Source organism: Harmonia axyridis, chromosome 6 (assembly GCF_914767665.1).
Source record: "Harmonia axyridis chromosome 6, icHarAxyr1.1, whole genome shotgun sequence".
Lineage (NCBI taxonomy): Eukaryota > Metazoa > Arthropoda > Insecta > Coleoptera > Coccinellidae > Harmonia > Harmonia axyridis.
Window position 1 is genome coordinate 33,044,737 of NC_059506.1, and position 19,958 is coordinate 33,064,694.

A 19,958-nucleotide genomic window follows, 5' to 3' on the forward strand; every position below is an offset into this window, starting at 1 on the left:
CTTCTTCTCTCACAACATATCTCATCTCATTAAGTTCGTCAATAGACAAAATCAAACTTCGCTCGAAAATTTGATCTCCTGATAATCTACAAACTACGAATTCTATGGAGACCAAACTTCAGATTTTTATGTAAAACAACAATATCAAACTTTAGGCTAAATTTCATGTTAATCGCGTTATCTAAACCAAAGAAAAAACAAGAAGAAGAATATCGAAAGGAAATACTCAATATTTCCGAGATTACAATTTTTCACGCAGAAGTCCAAATCAATTTGAACCCAATCAACAAGAAAATAAATAGAATGTAGACATCTTCCTACAATAAAAATATCCATACATTAACATCATTCAATCGCGTTCATATCAAACTTCCAATGTCCATCTTTCATGCTAATGGCCAGGGAGAGTGTAAATGAGCGATAAAAAACAGACCCTTGCAACACACCGTAGGACAATCAAAATTATTAATTACTTATTTCATGGGGCGCATCAGTTGTTCGAACCCTTCTTGACACCACATTCACTCAGTGTCATTTTGACTGAATGGCCGACTCTAAAAACTGACTACATGTGTTGCAAACGTTGGGGCAATCATTTTTGGTAGAACTAGAGAAGTTCTCTTAGTTTTGAATGCGGAAATTGAGATATTAATCAAAGTTGAAAAGGCCATCAACTCAAATGTATCATAAGGAATTCTTAGTAAGTCGAAAAATTCCAGTTTTAATTGAAACTGATTAGGGAGAAGACAGCTTTAAGAGGCCACTCAATAATTCCTGGTCCTAACCTAGCAAAAAAAACATATTTTTTCGACATTATTCATCAACATAGTCACCTTCGAGATTGATAAATGTACTTTAACGTTCTTCTTACTTTCCAATACCTTTTCTATATAAATATTCATGTTTGCTTTCAAGATATGATAACAAATTCCATTGAAATACGAGAACAGCTTTGGAAAGCTTGGCGGATTGATGCAGTTTTTAATTCTACATTTTCCAGAGCGTTAATTGTAAAAATTTTTAGAGAAGGTTAAATTATGCCATTTTTCGAAGGATTTCAAAGGTTCACCTAAAATTATATTTTAAGGAAAGGTACGAACATCATTTTCATATCATATTCCTATCCGTTTATAAAGAATATCTTTCCTGGTGTAGATAGCGCCTTTAGAAAAACCTTATGTCTACACTTGATTCCTAGGAAGAAGCTCCCGCAAACTTGTCAGTTGCATCTATCTCTGTGTAAACAAAATTGGCAGTTATATAAATAAATTGGATCAGATGTCGATTGCACAGTTCTCAGAAGAAACTTGGATAGGATTTCGAATTATTTATAGAGACCTCCGACATAAATAAACTCCAATAAGTTGAATTTTCGGAAATGACTGATATCGTTTTTTAATTTCCCAGGATTTAGGAATGAACGAAATCATTCATCATCAGGAGTGGGTTCATTGATAGGCTGGGTATTGACCCGTTTGCGCTGTAGATGACATACCTATCTCCTTTTTCACGTTATTCATATTTTGTAGTGGAAAATAATAATGAAATGAATTCTGAATTTCATCGAAATCGGATGAAAATTGTAGGAGTTGAAACTGTTACTCAAAGTAAAAAATATAGAGGGGGCATATGTCATTTTCAGTGAACAAATTTCGTCCCCAACATGAACCATCAAATTTGACATGAAGCGCGTGGAAATTAAAACATATCAGTGATACGATATTTCACTCAATTCGCGAGTTTCTCCACAAAGAACGCACTTCTTATGTCCCATAGTGAATCAACGTTCATATTAACTCAAAATATATTGAAATAAATACCTAAATATATCAGAAATTCAGAGAACAAAATTCAAGCGCGCCAAACGACGTGAAACAACCGATGACAATAGGAGAGCAAAAGTTGTCAAACCTTGGATTTCAGCAGGTAGATGCAGAAAATAATAAATATTCTGCTTAATATAAATTCGACAATTAGGAACAATATCGGATTCCAACTATTCAAATTCGCATATTTAATCGGAAATCGCTCAAATAAATATATTTCTTTCAATGTAATATGCATTGATAATGATATAGTAAAATTGTGGATTTGAAATTATATCACATTCCGACAACGTAATCAAATCATGTTGAGGACATGTAAAAATTGCGTATACCCCCTCTATCTCTGTTTATTACTCTATGGGCTGTCACAAGCACTTGGCGACACACAGACAGACATATAAAAAACAAAAGTGGTTCATGATGGCCTAAAATGCATTTTTGCCAAAGGAATTTTGAGACTGTAGTGTCAGAAGCAATATTTGCCTACACCAACACCACTATAATTTTTTCATTACCTAAAATTATACCAAAACGAATAACTACAGGGTGTTCACAAAGATATAAAAATTCCTGGATTCGGTCGAACTCACTATATCTGCAACCTTTGTTAACCCAAGAAAAAAAAACAAGTATCAAGTAGGTCAGGTCCAGATACACGTGATACCAAACTGCCCATTCTTCCTGAAAGAGACACAAAGCAATAGGAGATCACATCTTGTTTTCACACCCTCCCTTTGACAACGGTGTAACACGTCTGAAAGAGATACCTACGATAATAATCTTTCATACTCCAGTGGCCACTAGGTATCGGTCAGGAGAATAAGAATCCCAACAATACATAGAATTCCGAGTTGACACTCTGAGAAATTATATGTAAGATGACGGGTCTTTTGGGGTTCCATGTCACCGAAATACGCCACTGAAATAAATCTCCTCAAAGTTTATTTTCGAATATGTCGAGTTGACACTTTCCTAACCTAACGCACGTCTATATAAACAATATACTGGTCGTTTATCATTTTCGCTGAGACCGTTAATTGATAGATCGAAATGCTGGTCAATAATTCCAAGCTGAGGCCGTAAATAACGACGTAGAAGAGCTAGGTTCTCACCAGATCATCATATCTGTATTTAGACAGGACTAGAAGTATTGCAATTTTATCGCTATGTTTTGCTTCGGTACTGGAATTGTCCGTTGTTTATGTTGTGTTGATTTGACGGGTCTACGTGATTTAAACTAGCTTTATATTTAATAAAATGGACTGAACAACACTTTTTTTTCGATAATTTGCTCGAAAAAAAAATTTCAGTGACAACAGATACAAGTTAAAATTTAACCTTTACACAGGTGACACTTATGGAAGTATTTTCAGAGGAAATTTAAAAAAAGATTGTTGGTGAAAAAGAGTGCCTTCATCCCTATTTGAAACAATAAAATACACATCTACCAAAGTTTCCTCAGGAAGGAAATCTATTCAAGAAACAGAGTAACCAGGGAAAGTGGTAGAAACTTTCTTATGAACTGATTAATTAATTCATCATGTTGTAGCTGTTCTCAAACTACAAGAAATTGCTCTTCCCGTCAACTCCAAGCTACACGAGAATCTGTCGAAGTAAAAGCATTTAACAGTCGGTTAACAAACGATCTCCAACCCTCAAGCAAGGAACTATTCAATCTCAAGTTATCTAAAAGTTATTTCCTAAATGTCAAAACAAGAAGTAGATAATTGATCATATAAACTCATAGAAGACAGAGCTGGAACCCGGTTTAATCCCTAGGGAACAGGGCAGGGCTTGCGATAAACCCTTATCTTGGTATTGTCTTAGTTTAGTACTCAGTTTAGTATTTCCACAGTTTTTGAATTTCCTGAAAGTATATGAAAGGTGTTTTTTTTAGAGCTATAGAACTTTAAATTGCAATAAAGCAACGATGGATTATTCGATTGATATGAATTTTATTTATGCGCAATATAATATTGTGGCATTACATTTTAAATATGATTTCTGGCATAAGACCGCTACGGCTTGCTCGGATGTAGTCCAATCTAGACGTCAAATTTTCAATGACTTTTTCAAACATTTGTGGCCGTATATCGGCAATAACACGGCGAATGTTGCCTTCCAAATGGTCAAGGGTTTGCGGCTTATCCGCATAGACCAATGACTTTACATAGCCCCACAGAAAGTAGTCTAGCGGTGTTAAATCACAAGATCTTGGAGGCCAATTCACAGGTCCAAAACGTGATATTAGGCAGTCACCAAACGTGTATTTCAATAAATCGATTGTGGCACGAGTTGTGTGACATGTTGCGCCGTCTTGTTGGAACCACAGCTCCTGGACATCATGGTTGTTCAATTCAGGAATAAAAAAGTTAGTAATCATGGCTCTATACCGATCACCATTGACTGTAACGTTCTGGCCATCATCGTTTTTGAAGAAGTACGGACCAATGATTTCATCAGTCCATAAAGCTCACCAAACAGTCAGTTTTTCTTGATGTAACGGTGTTTCGACATACACTTGAGGATTAGCTTCACTCCAAATGCGGCAGTTTTGTTTGTTGACGTAGTCATTCAACCAGAAGTGCCCTTCATCGCTAAACAAAATAGTTTGTAGCGTAGTGCGCGATACGTATTCCGAACAGAACCATTATTTTCGAAATGAAATTGCACTATTTGCGTGAGTTTTTTTCAGGCGTGAGTCTATTCATGATGAATTGCCAAACCAAACTGAGAATAAATCACTTGACAGCTGTTAAATCGGTCGCCATCTTGAACAGTAATGCCAACTTAAAGTTATATACCTCGAAAAAAACACCCGTTATATAGGTTTCATTTCAAAATTTTAAAAATGACCTTTATATTATATCTGAAAAATTATGATATGTTAGTTTTGTATTGTAATAAAGCGACTTTTATTGTTCTTTTTTTTCGTTGATTCATTATTTCGGTTTTTTTTGGGAGAAATCTCTGAAAATTTCAAATTTGTATGTTTGTTCAACATCGTAGATTTTATTGAGGTTGCAAGCCGAATTCTACCTTACATTCTGTAGAAAAAAATAGATAAATAAAATCTAAGAACAATATAAGAAGTTTATATTTCAGCCAATTTTTTATATTAGTTCTTTAGTTATAAATATTAAACATTTGTCATTGAATTATGTATTCCATTTGAATGATGATACTCAAGAAGTATCATCACACAAATGCCTTGTTTCTTTGGTACGTATACAAAACAACCATTGAAGTTAAAGAAATTTGTAATATGAAACATTTTTGAAGACGATAGAACTGAACCAAACGTTCTCTATCCGAATCTTTCTGATCCACCTCTGCAGCATCTGTATCGAAGTGGAAGGAGATGAACGAAGGTCAACTGCCATCATTGGCAGCTGTCAGTTGATATACGAGCTAATAACCGCTGCGACACTTTGATTATTACTTAGTCCCCACCCTCTTCTTCATCCTTTACTAAATTACTACCCTCGAAGCTCAATATGCTTTGCAGCAATTCGAAGTAGTTGATAATTAGTTGACGAGATGTCTATTGTAATAAGAGAGGATGCAGAAAATCCCACAGCCTGAGCAAGATTGAAATGAATTCTATTCAATGTGATGATGTAACCACCCCCTTGTTCACACTATAGAATTTTGAGGAAGACTGTACTCAGCAGTTTGCTACTTGTATCCTATGCAAATCGAATATATGGATCAAAGAAACATTTTTTTTTTGTGATTGTGAAACTCCTTGATTTGTTATTTTCCAATCAAGTAATCTCTTCAGCAGGCACAGGATATGTTACTGTACTTGACAACCACTTTTTATCTGGTACTTCTGGCTTCAAGTACAAATTTGGTCACCAGTTATTATTTTAGTTCTTTTCTGTGTGCAAACAGCATATTCTCGTTTTAACATTGAAAATTGACTTCATAACGTTGAAGCTTTCATGTAGTTGCTATTTTCTAACAAATAAACGAGAAGAATATAATCACTTACATTCAAAACTTTCCTTTGATAGCGTCAGTGAATTAGACGATAGCACACCTCCAATTTTGAAGAAAAACATTATTCGAAAACTATACAAATGAGGTTAAAAGAGAAACGCTAGTTATAATATTTGGGGTTGAAATTTTCAAATAGAAAAAGAAGATTTGAAAAGGAATTAAAAGAACGAATAAATTAAAATGAGTCAAACGAAAGAAATTAATGATCAATAATAAAATGCGTATATTGAAAATATCAACCATAAATGAAAGTGAAACAGAAACAATTCAAGATATTGTCCGATAGAAACAGGACATTGGGGATAAGTTCAGTGCAAGGATTCCCTTTTTGGGGCAATAAGGGAGTTGGTATTATCCAGGGATTTCAAACAGATGTCACATGTTCGACAGGCCAGGCCTGCCAATATAACATTGGAAGTGATCACATAAAGGTCAAGTCCATATTGTTTCCGTTTTGATTTATTTCATTGCCTTTTGTGTCACATGTTCGCAACTGTTTTCGATAATCTGGTAGAAACATATTTGCTCATGTCTTAACCGAATCGACAGATATATACAGTATGTCCCAAAATTCATGTTTATTATTTTTATTCGTTCCCTTTCAACTGCAACTGAATATGAATAATACAATTGATTCTTGAATATACGAAGCCAATCTCACCGTTTTAAAGCCCAGAAAAAAAAACATCATAACATGTGACATATCCGGTTCCTCAAAACAAACCCACCCTTTGACAGACACATTTTTGACATCTTCCATTCGGACAATTATAATATAATATAGAATACACGATCCCTTAGTGGATCTTGACCCTCTAGTGTCCACTTCTTGTGTTTGGAAGCACGTGGTCACTCTACCGTGAAAACAACCTCTGGTTTTTTCTACGTTCAACTGAATTTCAGGAAACCGGGTCTTACTGCCTTGCGGTCCCAGGCTACTGTTCGATTTGAGATGGGAAGACCAGAGATGATGGCAATTCGACATCAGCATTCAAATCGAATTATGACATCGGTCCGTGGAGACCTGTCAATCATTTATTGGGGATCGAATTCAATGAAAATTTGCATAGGGAACAACTGATGCTAATTATTGGAAGTGGGCCGTGAGAAAAACTTTGAATATTCCAACCATAGAAAAGATACGAAATTTTTGAACCAGTTTGAAACGTTCATTGATATCTAAATTTTTTTCAGAGATTCATCATCACCAGAAACCATGAATAATGAAAATGGATAACATAAGAGATTTTTAATATATTGGCCTTCTAGATCAGCTGATTCATCGCCTACCGGTTTTTTCTCCTAGAGAACTGTATTGCAGAAATTGATAAACATGAAATCAATTGAAATAAAAATCACCTTTGATATTTCATGATGAGAAAAATAAATAGGAACTTCTCTCAGAGTAATAAAATGGAGGGAACATATGTCACTTTCAGTAAACAAATTTTGTCTTCAACATGAACTATCGAATTTGACATGAAGCGCGCGGAAATGAAAACATATCAGTGATACGATATTTCACACAATTTGCAAGTTTCTCCACAAAGAACGCACTTCTTATGTCCCATAGTGAATCAACGTTTCATATCAACTCAAAAATATTGAGATGAATACCTAAATACCTATATCAGAAATTCAGAAAACAAACTTCAAGCGCGCCAAACGACGTGAAACAACCGATGACACTAGGAGAGCAAAAGTTGCCAAACCTTGGATTTCAGCAGGTAGATACAGAAGAAATAAATATTCTGCATACTATTAATTCGACAATTAGGAAAAATTTCGGATTCCAAATATTCCAATTTGCATATTTAATTGAGAATCACTCAAATAAATATATTTCATTCAATATAATATACATTCATAATGATAAGTAAAATTGTGGATTTGAAAATATATCACAATACGACAACGTAATCTAACCATGTTGGGGACATGTAAAAATTGGGTATACTTCCTCTACCTATGTTTATCACTCTTTGTACTTCTATGTCAAAAGAGTAACCGAAATTTAAATTTAACCTATTAAAATTTTTTAAATCGTACCTATCGTAAAATTTCGAAATTCTAAACTTGAATACGCACTTGAGGAAAAATTATGACACACAATATCTGTCTCAATTGAGATGAAATTCAAATAATTTTAGATTCTATTGAAGTGGACATTTCCGTTAGTTTCGACAAAGATCTACTTCCACTCTCCCAATTTTCTTCGATGAATTGATTTTATCGTCATACGTACATAGTTTGATTACAACATTGATTCATCCTGATTTAGAATAAGTGCCAATGAGATAAGATAGAGATTCGCACTTATATTCATTGATCCTATCGATTTCCCAACACTGTGTTATTTTAAACAGAAAACTCGTAGATACATATCTTGAAAGTTTTCACCTGACTTTTCCAAAATGTAATATCCAAATAATATCACATAGCCTCATCATCATGTATAGACATCAAATCATGAAAGAATAATCTTCTGCTTTTATATTTGTTTTACATTTTATATTTAGTGTAAAATTGATCTTTTTTATTGAACTACGTACTTCTTGTTTTTTCCTGATTTTATCTTTCAATAAACCCTACATACACACCAAATTTCTGTGAAATCCGCCAGTTAAATTGTGAGATATCGATATTTCCAAAAAAAAAATTCAGCTCTCAACGATCCTCACAAAATTCACTATTTTACAACTAATATTGAATATCGTTCAATTCATGAGACACAAATTTTCATATGGAAGAAAGCGCCTAAAAAAACTATCATTGAAATCACCAAAATTTCTCACATATCAGCCCAATCGTCTCAACAACCCTTGAACCCAACCCTAGAGATGTTCGTTTGGCATTTTACAACCCCAAAAACTGTTCGAACATCGGCTTCTCAAGTGTCGTCTCAAAATCATAGACAACACAATTTGTGAAATTCGAATAATAGTGAAAACAAGTCGTTGTATCTGCAACTACGTTTACGGTTTCGATTAACAGGGTTGTTTTCGATTTTAGGGGTGTGAATTGCCCTGCATTTGTCCGAAGTACGCATTATATTTTGCCGTTGGGGGAAAACTAATCCCTTTCTATTTAGGGTGTGAAATTGGTTATATCTGAAAATGTATTTGTCTGTTGACGAACAATATTATTAGCCGGAAGAGATAAAGGGAAGAATTTGACACGAATTCAATGCGATAGAAAGTTGATATTTGTGATTTATCGTATTTCAATACTTAGATTTTATATCTGTTTAAATTCGACAAGGAATTTTTTAGTTTCAGTATTGAGATGCTTTAATTCCAAACATGTAAAAATAAACGTTGTGAATCAATTCTAAAAACTATCGGAAAAGTCTGTTTTCAATTTCGAAGATCCATCAGAAGCCAGTGAAAATTTCATCAGTGATTTATTATAACCTCTTTTATTGCCAAATTTGTAATTACTTTTCGAAGAACCATAAAATAAAAATATCAACACATAGAATTTTTCCATAGGAAACTACGATAATTATTTAGGGGATTAAAATAGAACATAAAATTATATGGGCTAGGAATATGCCGCAAAAATCTAGTTTTCAGAGTTTTCCTAGCAATTTCAACACATATGTAACATACTCAGATTAAGAGAAATCCTTTCTTTTTAAATTGATTCTTTAATTATTTTATTTTTGAATTTTGTGTACTAAGAGATGAATGCGTTATAACAAACAATTTTCTTACCAATTTCCATGAAATAGTTATTGTAGCTTTCGAGTAAAGTTGGCAGTGGATGGATACTTTTGATTTGATTTTTGGATTATATATATTTTCAAATGTGAATTCTGGAATTTTTAGGCGGAGTTAATTAATTTTCATGTTCACGAAGATTTATCCTGAAGAAACAACTATCTAGAAGAAAAAACACAAAGCACTGCAATCGTACAAATAAATATTGCTGTTTTGCTAAAAGCATCAAAACCATTGATAACTTTCAATCTAGCGAATAGTTTCTAATTTTTTAACTCATCGATGGAAAAGTTCATAAGGTGATATTCCTGAACGAATGGTATATTTTGATTCCGAGCCTATTCAGATTGGTTTATTCAGTCTCAACAAGCAGAAAATTCCCATATTACAAACATCACGACAGAAAGGTTGCTCCCTGCCACCAAAAAACCTTGCAAAATCAAAATCCAGTTAAAAAAAATTTCGACTCACCTCCCAAGCAAACCTAGCATCTTGAGGACACCCAGCCCATTTTCCCTGGAAAGGTCCATACCTGGTACCTTTTCCTATGATCACCCTGGCATAGACTCCCTTCTCCCTCAGCTCTAGCTCGCTTGGTAGCACACCACTGGCAAGCACCACCTCCCTAGCTCTCAGATACATCAAGTCCATGTTAATGCCGTTTTGGGGGTGTTCGCCAAATGGTTTCTCCTCACTTAAGTACTTATAAACACTGTTCGTCCTATCTTTAATGTTGTCCACAGTTTTCGCAGCTAGTCTATAATTGTTTATTGCGCAAGCGTCCTCGAAGTTCTTGATGTTGTTGTTGAGGTACTCCACCCTTCTTATGAAGTCGGAAGAGGCTTCCAGTTGAGGAGGAACCATGGCTTTTTCCATAGGTTGATCTTCGTGGTGGGTGATTCTGGCTGTTACTTCTACCTCATCTTCACTTCCTTCTGAAAATTAAAGGATTGGTTAGAAGCAAAAAAATTTTTTTTTGGGTAAGCAAAAGAAAAAAAATCATATTTCCTCCGTTACATATAAAGTCGGGCTTAATGAAGCAATTTGTGAAGGCTATTGATAAGAATGGGTCAGGTTTTGCTTATATAGGGGTAAAAATGCATCAGTTGAGCACAGAAAAATGAGGATATTTGAGGGTCCACAAATAAGACAATTAATTAAGGATGCTGCCTTCCTAAATCCAATGAATCAAGTTGAACGAGAAGCTTGGACATCATTTGTTGCAGTTGTAGAAAATTTTCTAGGCAAACATAAAGCTCAAAACTATGTTGAAATGGTTAACAAGATGCTTAATAGTTTCAAATCCTTAGGGTGCAATATGAGTATCAAAATATACTATTAACACAGCCACTTAGACCGTTTTCCAGAAAATTTAGGAGACATAAGTGAGGAACAAGCTGTAAGATTTCACCAAGATATTGAAGTTATGGAGGACCGCTACCAAGGAAGATGGGACATGCACATGATGGCAGATTACTGCTGGAGTTTAAAAAGGGGCTGTTTAAAAAACCTTCAAGAATGTCGCGGAAAAAAGCTTTGGAAGTGTTGAATGACTATATTTGATTTCTTCAATGTTTTTTTTTGTTTGTGAGTACGACATAATATTGTGTTTGGTATAACTAAAATAAAAATTTCGGATCTACTTTTGTTGACTACACTTAAGGATTTGAGTTAAAATAATGTAACTTATATTTTTCTAGAATTGTATATCTTAAAAATTTAAGCTGCTAGCTGAAAACGAATACGTTATTTGAATTCAGGACATCAAATTGATATAGTATGAGCTCAAAAACCTCGGCACCAAAACAGCTGTTTCCCTGTAATGGTTTGCATGAACTTTGTTCTGAAGGAAAATTCAAGGATTAACTTTTGAAAAATCATTCTTAAGCGTCTTGCTAACGAAAATGTACAATATAATACTGCGGTAATAGTTAATACAAGAGTTTTTAAGTCCAAGCTCCCATAGTTTCCGAGTTGTGAATTTTGTAAAGTTTTTTTATCAAAAATTTTTGGATAGTGATAATCAATCCAAGTTTGAGTTGGTAATATTTCGCATCATGAAAGCAAATAATAAAGCATACCGTACAATTCTCAACGTTTTATATTTCAGGAAACTCCGATTCCCCGAACTATACCACAGTTTCATCTCCGCAAATAAAAATTAAAAAAAAAAGGGGAAAAACACTCAATCATCGCGACTCGTCCATGGCCATGGACAAATGACAATTGACAATCGCGACGGACAAAAGACAAACGAAAACAGCCGTAGAAACGTGACGTTTCGGTCGTTCTGTGATTGGCTCACTCGTTTATCTCGCGGATGATTTTCATTCATATCTCCTATTGAGAATCGTCTAACAATGCCAATATTATCAACACGTCTCTCGTCTGAAATTTTAATTTTCATTGTCTCTTCCCGATTCGACACGCTTTTAAATTCAGAATCACATCGAGGCTCAGCTTTTGTCTCGATCGGCTCGTTATGTTGATGAAGGTTCTGGCTAATGTGCCGGTTACGACGTGTGGTCTTTAGAAATCCTCATGACAAAACGCCATTATTTTCAATGTTGGACATCCGAGGAGTTTGTCGATTTAATGGCTAATGAAGTTTTTTTAAAAGGATACGTGATGATATGGAGAAAATAACGTGAATTTCCTCTACGAGTCTCTATGATCATCCGAGGTGTTCTATGGTTTCGACGAAACTGTCATTTTATACCTAATTCTGTGGTTCAGTATTGCCAAACATATGTAAACATTTGATCTACCCATAGAGTAAGAAAAATAGAAACATGATACAAAGTTTAGAAATGTCAAATTGTTTCATCAAAATCAGTCCATGAATCAGGGTATGAAGTATTCATAGACGACATTATTAAAGGTAATCTTCTATCATATTGTAGACAAATTTGAAAGTAATACCAAGTACGATTAATTGAGTGCATGAATTTTTTTTCTGCACTGAATTCGATAAAACCATCTAGCAATTGCTAAACGTGTTTAGAGCGTGTTTCTCTCCATGATTGAATGACATAACCTAATGAATTCAAATGACATAAGATATGTCAAAATGAATAAACAGTTTTGCCATTATAACCAATTTGATTTGTAGAATTCCTATTGCATCCCTATGCATCAATTTCTCGTTTTACAGGAGTAGAATATGAATTGAAGTTGGCAGTCAGCACTTCTTTCTCCATGCATTTGAATTCACATGACATCATAGAGTAATAGAGGGAGTATACGCAATTGTTACATGTCCCCAACATGGTTAGATTACGTTGTCGGATTGTGATATATTTTCAAATCCACAATTTTACTATATCGTTATGTATGTATATTATATTGAATGAAATATATTTATTTGAGTGATTCCCGATTGAATATGCAATTTTGAATATTTGGAATCCGATATTTTTCCCAATTGTCGAATTTATAGTATGCTGAATATTTATCATTTTCTGTATCTACCTACTGATATCCAAGGTTTGGCAACTTTTGTTCTCCTAGTGTCATCGGTTGTTTCACGTCGTTTGGTGCGCTCGAAATTTGTTTTCTGAATTTCTGATATATTTAGGTGTTTATTTCAATAGATTTTGAGTTAATATGAAACGTTGATTCACTATGGGACATAAGAAGTGCAATCTTTGTGGAGAAACTCGCGAATTGAGTGAAATATCGTATCACTGATATCTTTTCATTTCCGCGAGCTTCATAACAAATTTGATAGTTCATGTTGGGGACAAAATTTGCTTACTGAAAACGACATATGCTCCCTCTATCGATGTTTATTACTCCGGGGATCTACCAAATTTGATAAAATCTAATTTTTATTGATGGTTAATAGTAAATTAAACCGCAAGTAAAAATGCCTGTTATAATTCACTTGGGATAGTTTTGGTAGAAGAAAAGGAGTGATATTTTGAGGTAATAATGGACATTATGGCCACTAGTAACCTAATCTAAATTATCTACGATTAATTGATTTATTTTTGATGAGTAATTTTAATTGTCAATAACATTCAAATTAGTCATAGTAGATACCTAAAATTTGTCAAACCCTTCTTTATATGGAAGAATGGTTGAAAAAAGAAATGCAGCTCTTAGTTGCTAGGAAAAAGAGTACAATTCTTGTTAATTAGGCAGGTTTAATGTAATTCATCAAAGCGGATATCCTATTAGATCGTGTTAAGAGAGTCGTATCTTCAATTCGTGGTTAAGTTGGTGATAATATCATTCGACTGGAACCGCAGATCTATTTTTACTAATTACTTTTGTAGGCATTAATTTGTCGGTCGAATTCCTTTTCTTAACGCTCACAGTTTAATCGTCACTATGATAAATCGAGAAAAAAAGGAATTCGAGCACGATAAACTACTGTGAAATCGGTCAAATCGCTCGTTAGTCAATTTTTCTCGATATACTGGACATTGATTAGAGTTTTTTTAATCCTGAATTATGGAATTCAACCTACTTTCTCCAAAATGATAAGGGTTGCCTAGGAAGTGTTTCCTGCTGAGATCGGGATAAGAGGATGCTGATATATTTTCAACGAGGAAGAGGTTGGATTTTCAGGAAACTGATAAATACAACTTCATCCTCGAAAACCCTGGAAATCTGACTTTGAATTACACCTTCACATTTTTTTTTCATTATGCTGAGTTTTATATTCTTGAACTCAACACCCACTTTCTTCTTGGATCTTCTTGCATCTTGGCATTTCTCCGATCTTACTAGCAAATAATCGATAAAAAAAAAAATTATATAATTCACAAGAAATTAAAAAATTACAGACATCAAAATTGAAACAGGTGGCGGAAAACCATGCGATTCAGAAGAATATGCCATCATTCAACTAAATAAGTAAAATTTATCATAATTATGTCTTCAGAATGTACAATAATACGTTTGTTAATAGAATCTACTCAACGCAAACTAAATTATCTAAATATACCCGATATAAACCACAAGACATAAACATATGAATGAAATAGGTGACATAAAAACAAAACAAGAGATAGCGGAGTATGAATTCCCACGCCTCCTAGTAGAATTCGCATCTTTCAAACGAGTGTTTAGTTGACCTAACTATTTTTATATCATAAACAAAGATAATATATATTCTAGTTCGTGCATGAAATATAAATGGAGAAAAACAACACAGTTTCACAGAGCTAATGCCGAAAGTCATTCCAATATCAAACATTGATAGGTCGAAGCAAAAAACTATACTACTATGGTGTATCATTTCATAGAAGGTCTCAATTTGTATGGGAAAAAAGGACATAAATATTTGCAGGCTAGCTCGATTGTTTAGGACTTTGTATTATGATATATGTATTGTATTTGTAGTCAGTATAATCGTAGCAATACAAATTTCTCATTTTATGTTAAAGTTTCTTTAGTTTCTGAGAAAGTATATTTCTTGAATTAAATCCAACAAATGGCATCATAATATAACTCAATTTATATGTACCTGTGAACAGATCTGTAGTCTCCAAGGGAGCATGAATGAAAGAGAGCTCAGAAGATTGCAGTTGGAGAAATGTTTTCTTTTTAGCAACCAACAACTACAATTTTCAAGAAATAGAAGAAAAACTGAAAGAATTGGGTTGAGATGTTTAGAACATTTTTGAGTAGTTCGAGGATTATCAATTCATCCTCAATTCAACGAAGAAGGCAAAATTAGTAGGTACTGCTTCATACTCCACAGAAGAAGACGTCGGATGCATGTAGATCCAAGGTTACGAACTCAAACACGGACAACCCTGTATATCGATTTCACCCTGTAGGTGATGTCAGCAAGATCCATCAGTTTTTGATGACCTAGCTGTATTCCGAACGAGAGCGAAGATAAAAAAAGACAGTCAGCTGCACATTTGTGGTCACTGCAACATGATCTGTTGTGTACAGTATCAATTTTTAGTGATTTCTAATACTTGTATCAGCATCGAGCACGCTTATACCATTTCAGTACAGCTTGGGTCGACGTACTGGTAGATAAACAACTCCATTGTTTTGGTTTCTTGGACAGCATTGTCCAGAAAGCAGAGCATGTAGGTGGGTTAAAGATGCTTGTTTGCAATGAGGAGAAATGACCTGAGAATTGAACTCTGTTGTTATTCAGTTGTGATAAGTGGATGTATGCTAAACGTTGTAAATGATACAGAACATGAAACATGCTCTTTTTTCAGCAAATGGCATTCATATGATAGAATTGCAGTGTACAAAATGTTTTGGGACTGTTAAGTGGAAAATTGGCCAATTGTTAAAATTATTCAAAATTCAACGCTAAGACTATGTTTTTGGTGTAATGAGAAAAACAAATTATACTGAGAAATTGCTAGCAGCATATTTTTGCCCATGGGCAACAAAATGAAGATCTCAACAAGGTGGTTTCAATGTTCCATGATAAAATCATAAGAGAATGACTCCCAGCAAATATATAACACATCTATCTTATTTTGAGAAGCAAAATGAAGGCTATACCAACAAAAATCCGCAAAAATATCTCTTGGGCTCAAAATCTGCGTCACTAAACCTGATTTCAGCTTCGATTGAGCAATTTTTTTTCGGAAATGATGTTACAGAAACGAGAAAAAAAAAGAACCAAGAGAAATTCTGTTGGTCAAATATTTCAACCATGCACAAAACTCCTCAAATATTCCTTTTTGATGTTGCTTTTTGACCAAATTTGGAGACTTTGGTATATCATTGTCGAATGATCAAGATTGTCTCTCTTTATATCTGATGGCAGTTGAGGGTCACATATATTTCAATAGAGACTCTGGTTGTTTTCACGATCAAATTTCTGTTTCATTTTCACTCATCTTCAAATGTACCATAGACTTAAAACAATAATCACAACTTGATCATCAAAATTTTATGTTCAATGATTTTATATGAATGTTCGATGATCCGTCACAATCTTAAAAGTGATCAGATAACTCGCAGGCTGCTTAGGCCTTGAGAATGTCAAAATTCAACATCGATACAAGTTTGCCATCCGTTTTCCTCCTCTTTTATGACTTCCCATAGGGATGTCACACCACAGACAAATTCCTACTTTATATACTTTACGTATGTGCTGATTGCACTTCGTCCGAGATATAAAAGAATGCGGCTATCTTTATGACCACAGATCGGCCGTTTCGGCCTCTATGGATACCCAGCCGCCTTGTTTACCTAGGATTAAGTTGCTAAGTCCTAAAGACGCAACAGTTCTCAGGTTTCGGCAATTCTATGCTCTGATTTGGGTGTAGGAGATATCTGCAGATAATTCTGTTCCAGTTTTACGAGTGTGATTTGGGAAGATAAAGATAAAAGATGATATAGTCGGAGATTTTGTTGAAATGGGTGTGACTATACCAGGAATAAGCTGAAGGGTACATGGAAATTGTGAAAATTTCGATAAAGTCCATTTTTTCTCAACTAAATACTCACTACACTTTTGATTTTGGTGATTACCATTTATATCTGACTTTGACTTACTATACACCGATTAGGACTTATCATTATATCTATTATTGTAAGTAATTATGAAACGGAATGATTTCTTCAAGGTTTAATTTTTTTAGTTGATTGTTCGCAGAGGAGAATCGATATCATGTTCATTTTACCTGGGATTTGAATATTATTATTTTTTAAACGTCAGCGGACAGAATCAATTGTTGTCTTGATGATTAATTGCTCATTTCAGATTGTTAAACATTCATTTTGTAATTTGAATTTTTCGTGAATGAAGCGAGATTTTTTCCAATATAAAAATGACACAATTTCATTATTTTCAAATTCGAAATTAGGCAATCATTGAACAAAATGCATATTTTGGTATCGCATTGCAGAAGTGCAGAAAAAGAGGGACCTACATCATTCAAATTCAGGATAATACAAATTATTCATATTAATTTTGATTTAACTTATTTTTCGTTGAACATTATGTGTGATTGATTAATTAATTAACTGAATAATTTTTGGTAACGTCTTTACAATGCTAAAATAAGAAAATTTGTGCATTTTCTTTTCCATATCGAGAATCAAATTATTTTCAATTGTGGGTAACTAAAACTACCTTTGTGAAAGCTTCTAGCGTGTACAAGAAAAGTCGCTTTATATGTTTGTTGTGAACCTATATAACTTTTTCACGGATTCAGGTATTTTCAAGTTTTTCCATAAGATAAGAATAATAAGAACTGATTTTGCGGATAAGGGTTGAAAATAGAAAGTCTAATTGATGTATAAAAAAGGCAATGTTACAAAATCTAAGGGATATGTTACCACTAGCAACCTATTACCTAACACTATAATAAAATCATTTTGCCTACAAACAGGTTAATATCACACCGCGCGGCAAACAATTATGCTAAATGAGTAAAGGAATAATATTTTGGAACCTTAAGAAGCTAACACAATGTAAGACAAAATATTTCAATGACAATAGTTTCAAAGAATAATACATTATTTTACATAGTACCTATGTCTCTTCACGCAATGCAAGAACAAACAACAAATATTGGTCAAACCCGTTTCTTCACACACTTAAAGAGTATATTGGGTATATTTATATGAAGAAAAAATAATTATAAAAAGAGAAAAGAAAATTTGTAAGTTATTGGCATCTGAACATATCGATTACCATCGCTTAATTTCATCATAAGTTAGAATTGGTAACTCAAATATCAAACAACGAATAAAGTCATAATAAAAAATTAAAAAAAGTACAATATTAAACATTTCAATCATATCTTTATCATATTGAAAGCAACTAGTCAATTAATTAGTGATTAAATGGGAAATATTGACAGCATTACATCACTTAATGTAGATAATTAACTAATTTGGACTAATATGGTTCCTTCCCGACGAATTTGGGAATAAAGAATTGAAGTGGGCACAATATTAAACATTGCAATCGTGTCATTATGAATTTAGAAAAAATTGATCAGGTAGTACAGGGATGCATATTGGATAGAAAGAATCCTTCAGATTTCTTCATATAATCTTGAGAATTAGAAGAATTAAGCAATAATTTGTACATTAGAAACATACAACAAACTGACATAGGTACACTTAGTTAAGATTGTATGAGCTTCATTACTTTGTCAAAAAGTGTATTAATTAGAGTTATCTTTGTTTGATGATTTTCAATCGAATATTTATTGCTGTAACTATCAGTAAGGATCAAATCCTTCAAGGATCAGGATCACCACTAACCTGTCATTATATCCACCAGCATCAAACCCAAAAATTTCTCGTTTTTCAGTCCAAAAAGAAGAACAATCACAACATCCAGACACAACTACCAACTGAACCAAACAAAACGTCCTTCCGAAAAATCACCACCAAACAGGTGTCAGACGTGTCGAAGAATGACAGTGCGTCCTATTATGTAACCGATTTAAAACACAACAAACGACAAATCAAATCGGTGTGGCTGTGTGAGATAAGAGCAACTACCGGGATACGTCACAGAAGCGGGCCCAGTACAGCACTGGAGAGCTGACGGGAGATGAGCCTGCAGGATCAGGACTCCCCCTGCAAGGGCGTGTTCTGGGGTGGGGCGACAGAGGGCTGGACGTTCCCGCGGGATCATCCCCACCACTACGTGTCCTCTCGTTTGCCGTGGCAAGGATGCCGACGTAGATTCAAGGCGATTTTCTATGGGATGTCACTTGTCGTCTTCTTTTCTGTGAAGTTGTGACGACGTCTGAGCGTGAAGTAGGTTTTTGCGCACGCTTTGTGATTTTGGGTTTGTTGGGGTGGTTTTGGGAGGATTTTGAATGAGGACTTATTTTTGTCTCGTGAAGGATCCTGATCAATAACAGTCCCCACTTACGTTCTTGAAATGAAAAAAATACAAGTTTTTTTTTAACTCCATTTTAAAAGGGTGAAGAATTTGCCCCGCATTTTCAAAGATAATGATTCAAATCATTACATATTTCTCTGATGTTGGTATCAAAATTGTAATTATAATCAAGTCATTGTTTCTTCTAAAGGGTGTTTTTTAGAGCTATAGAACTTTAAATTGCAATGAAACAACGATGGATTATTCGATTGACATGAATTTTATTTTTCCGCAAGATAATCTTGTGGCATTACATTTTAAATATGATTTTTGGCATATGACCGCCACGGCTGGCTCGAATGTAGTCCAATCTGAACGTCCGATTTTCGATGACTTTTTCCAACATTTGTGGCTGTATATCGGCAATAACACGGCGAATGTTGTCTTCCTAATGGTCAAGGGTTTGTGGCTTATCTGCATAGACCAATGACTTTACATAGCCCCACAGAAAGTAGTCTCGCGGTGTTAAATCACAAGATCTTGGAGGCCAATCCACAGGTCCAAAACGTGAAATTAGACGGTCACCAAACGTATCTTTCAATAAATCGATTGTGGCACGAG

General features: G+C 34.2%; 1 protein-coding gene across 4 annotated transcripts in view; it reads right to left on the reverse strand.

The window, feature by feature from the left end:
- LOC123682261 (transcription factor hamlet-like) overlaps positions 1-19,958 on the reverse strand; it is a 131,582-nt gene that overhangs the window by 37,111 nt on the left and 74,513 nt on the right. For 2 of the 4 annotated variants that reach the window (XM_045620796.1, XM_045620797.1), the window contains exon 2: positions 10,025-10,488. In XM_045620796.1, coding sequence (XP_045476752.1) covers positions 10,025-10,488 — 464 coding nt within the window. Of the gene's footprint in view, positions 1-10,024; positions 10,489-11,634; positions 11,771-18,766; positions 19,039-19,958 lie in introns of those variants that run through there. The other 2 variants (XM_045620798.1, XM_045620799.1) reach the window with 2 other exon arrangements.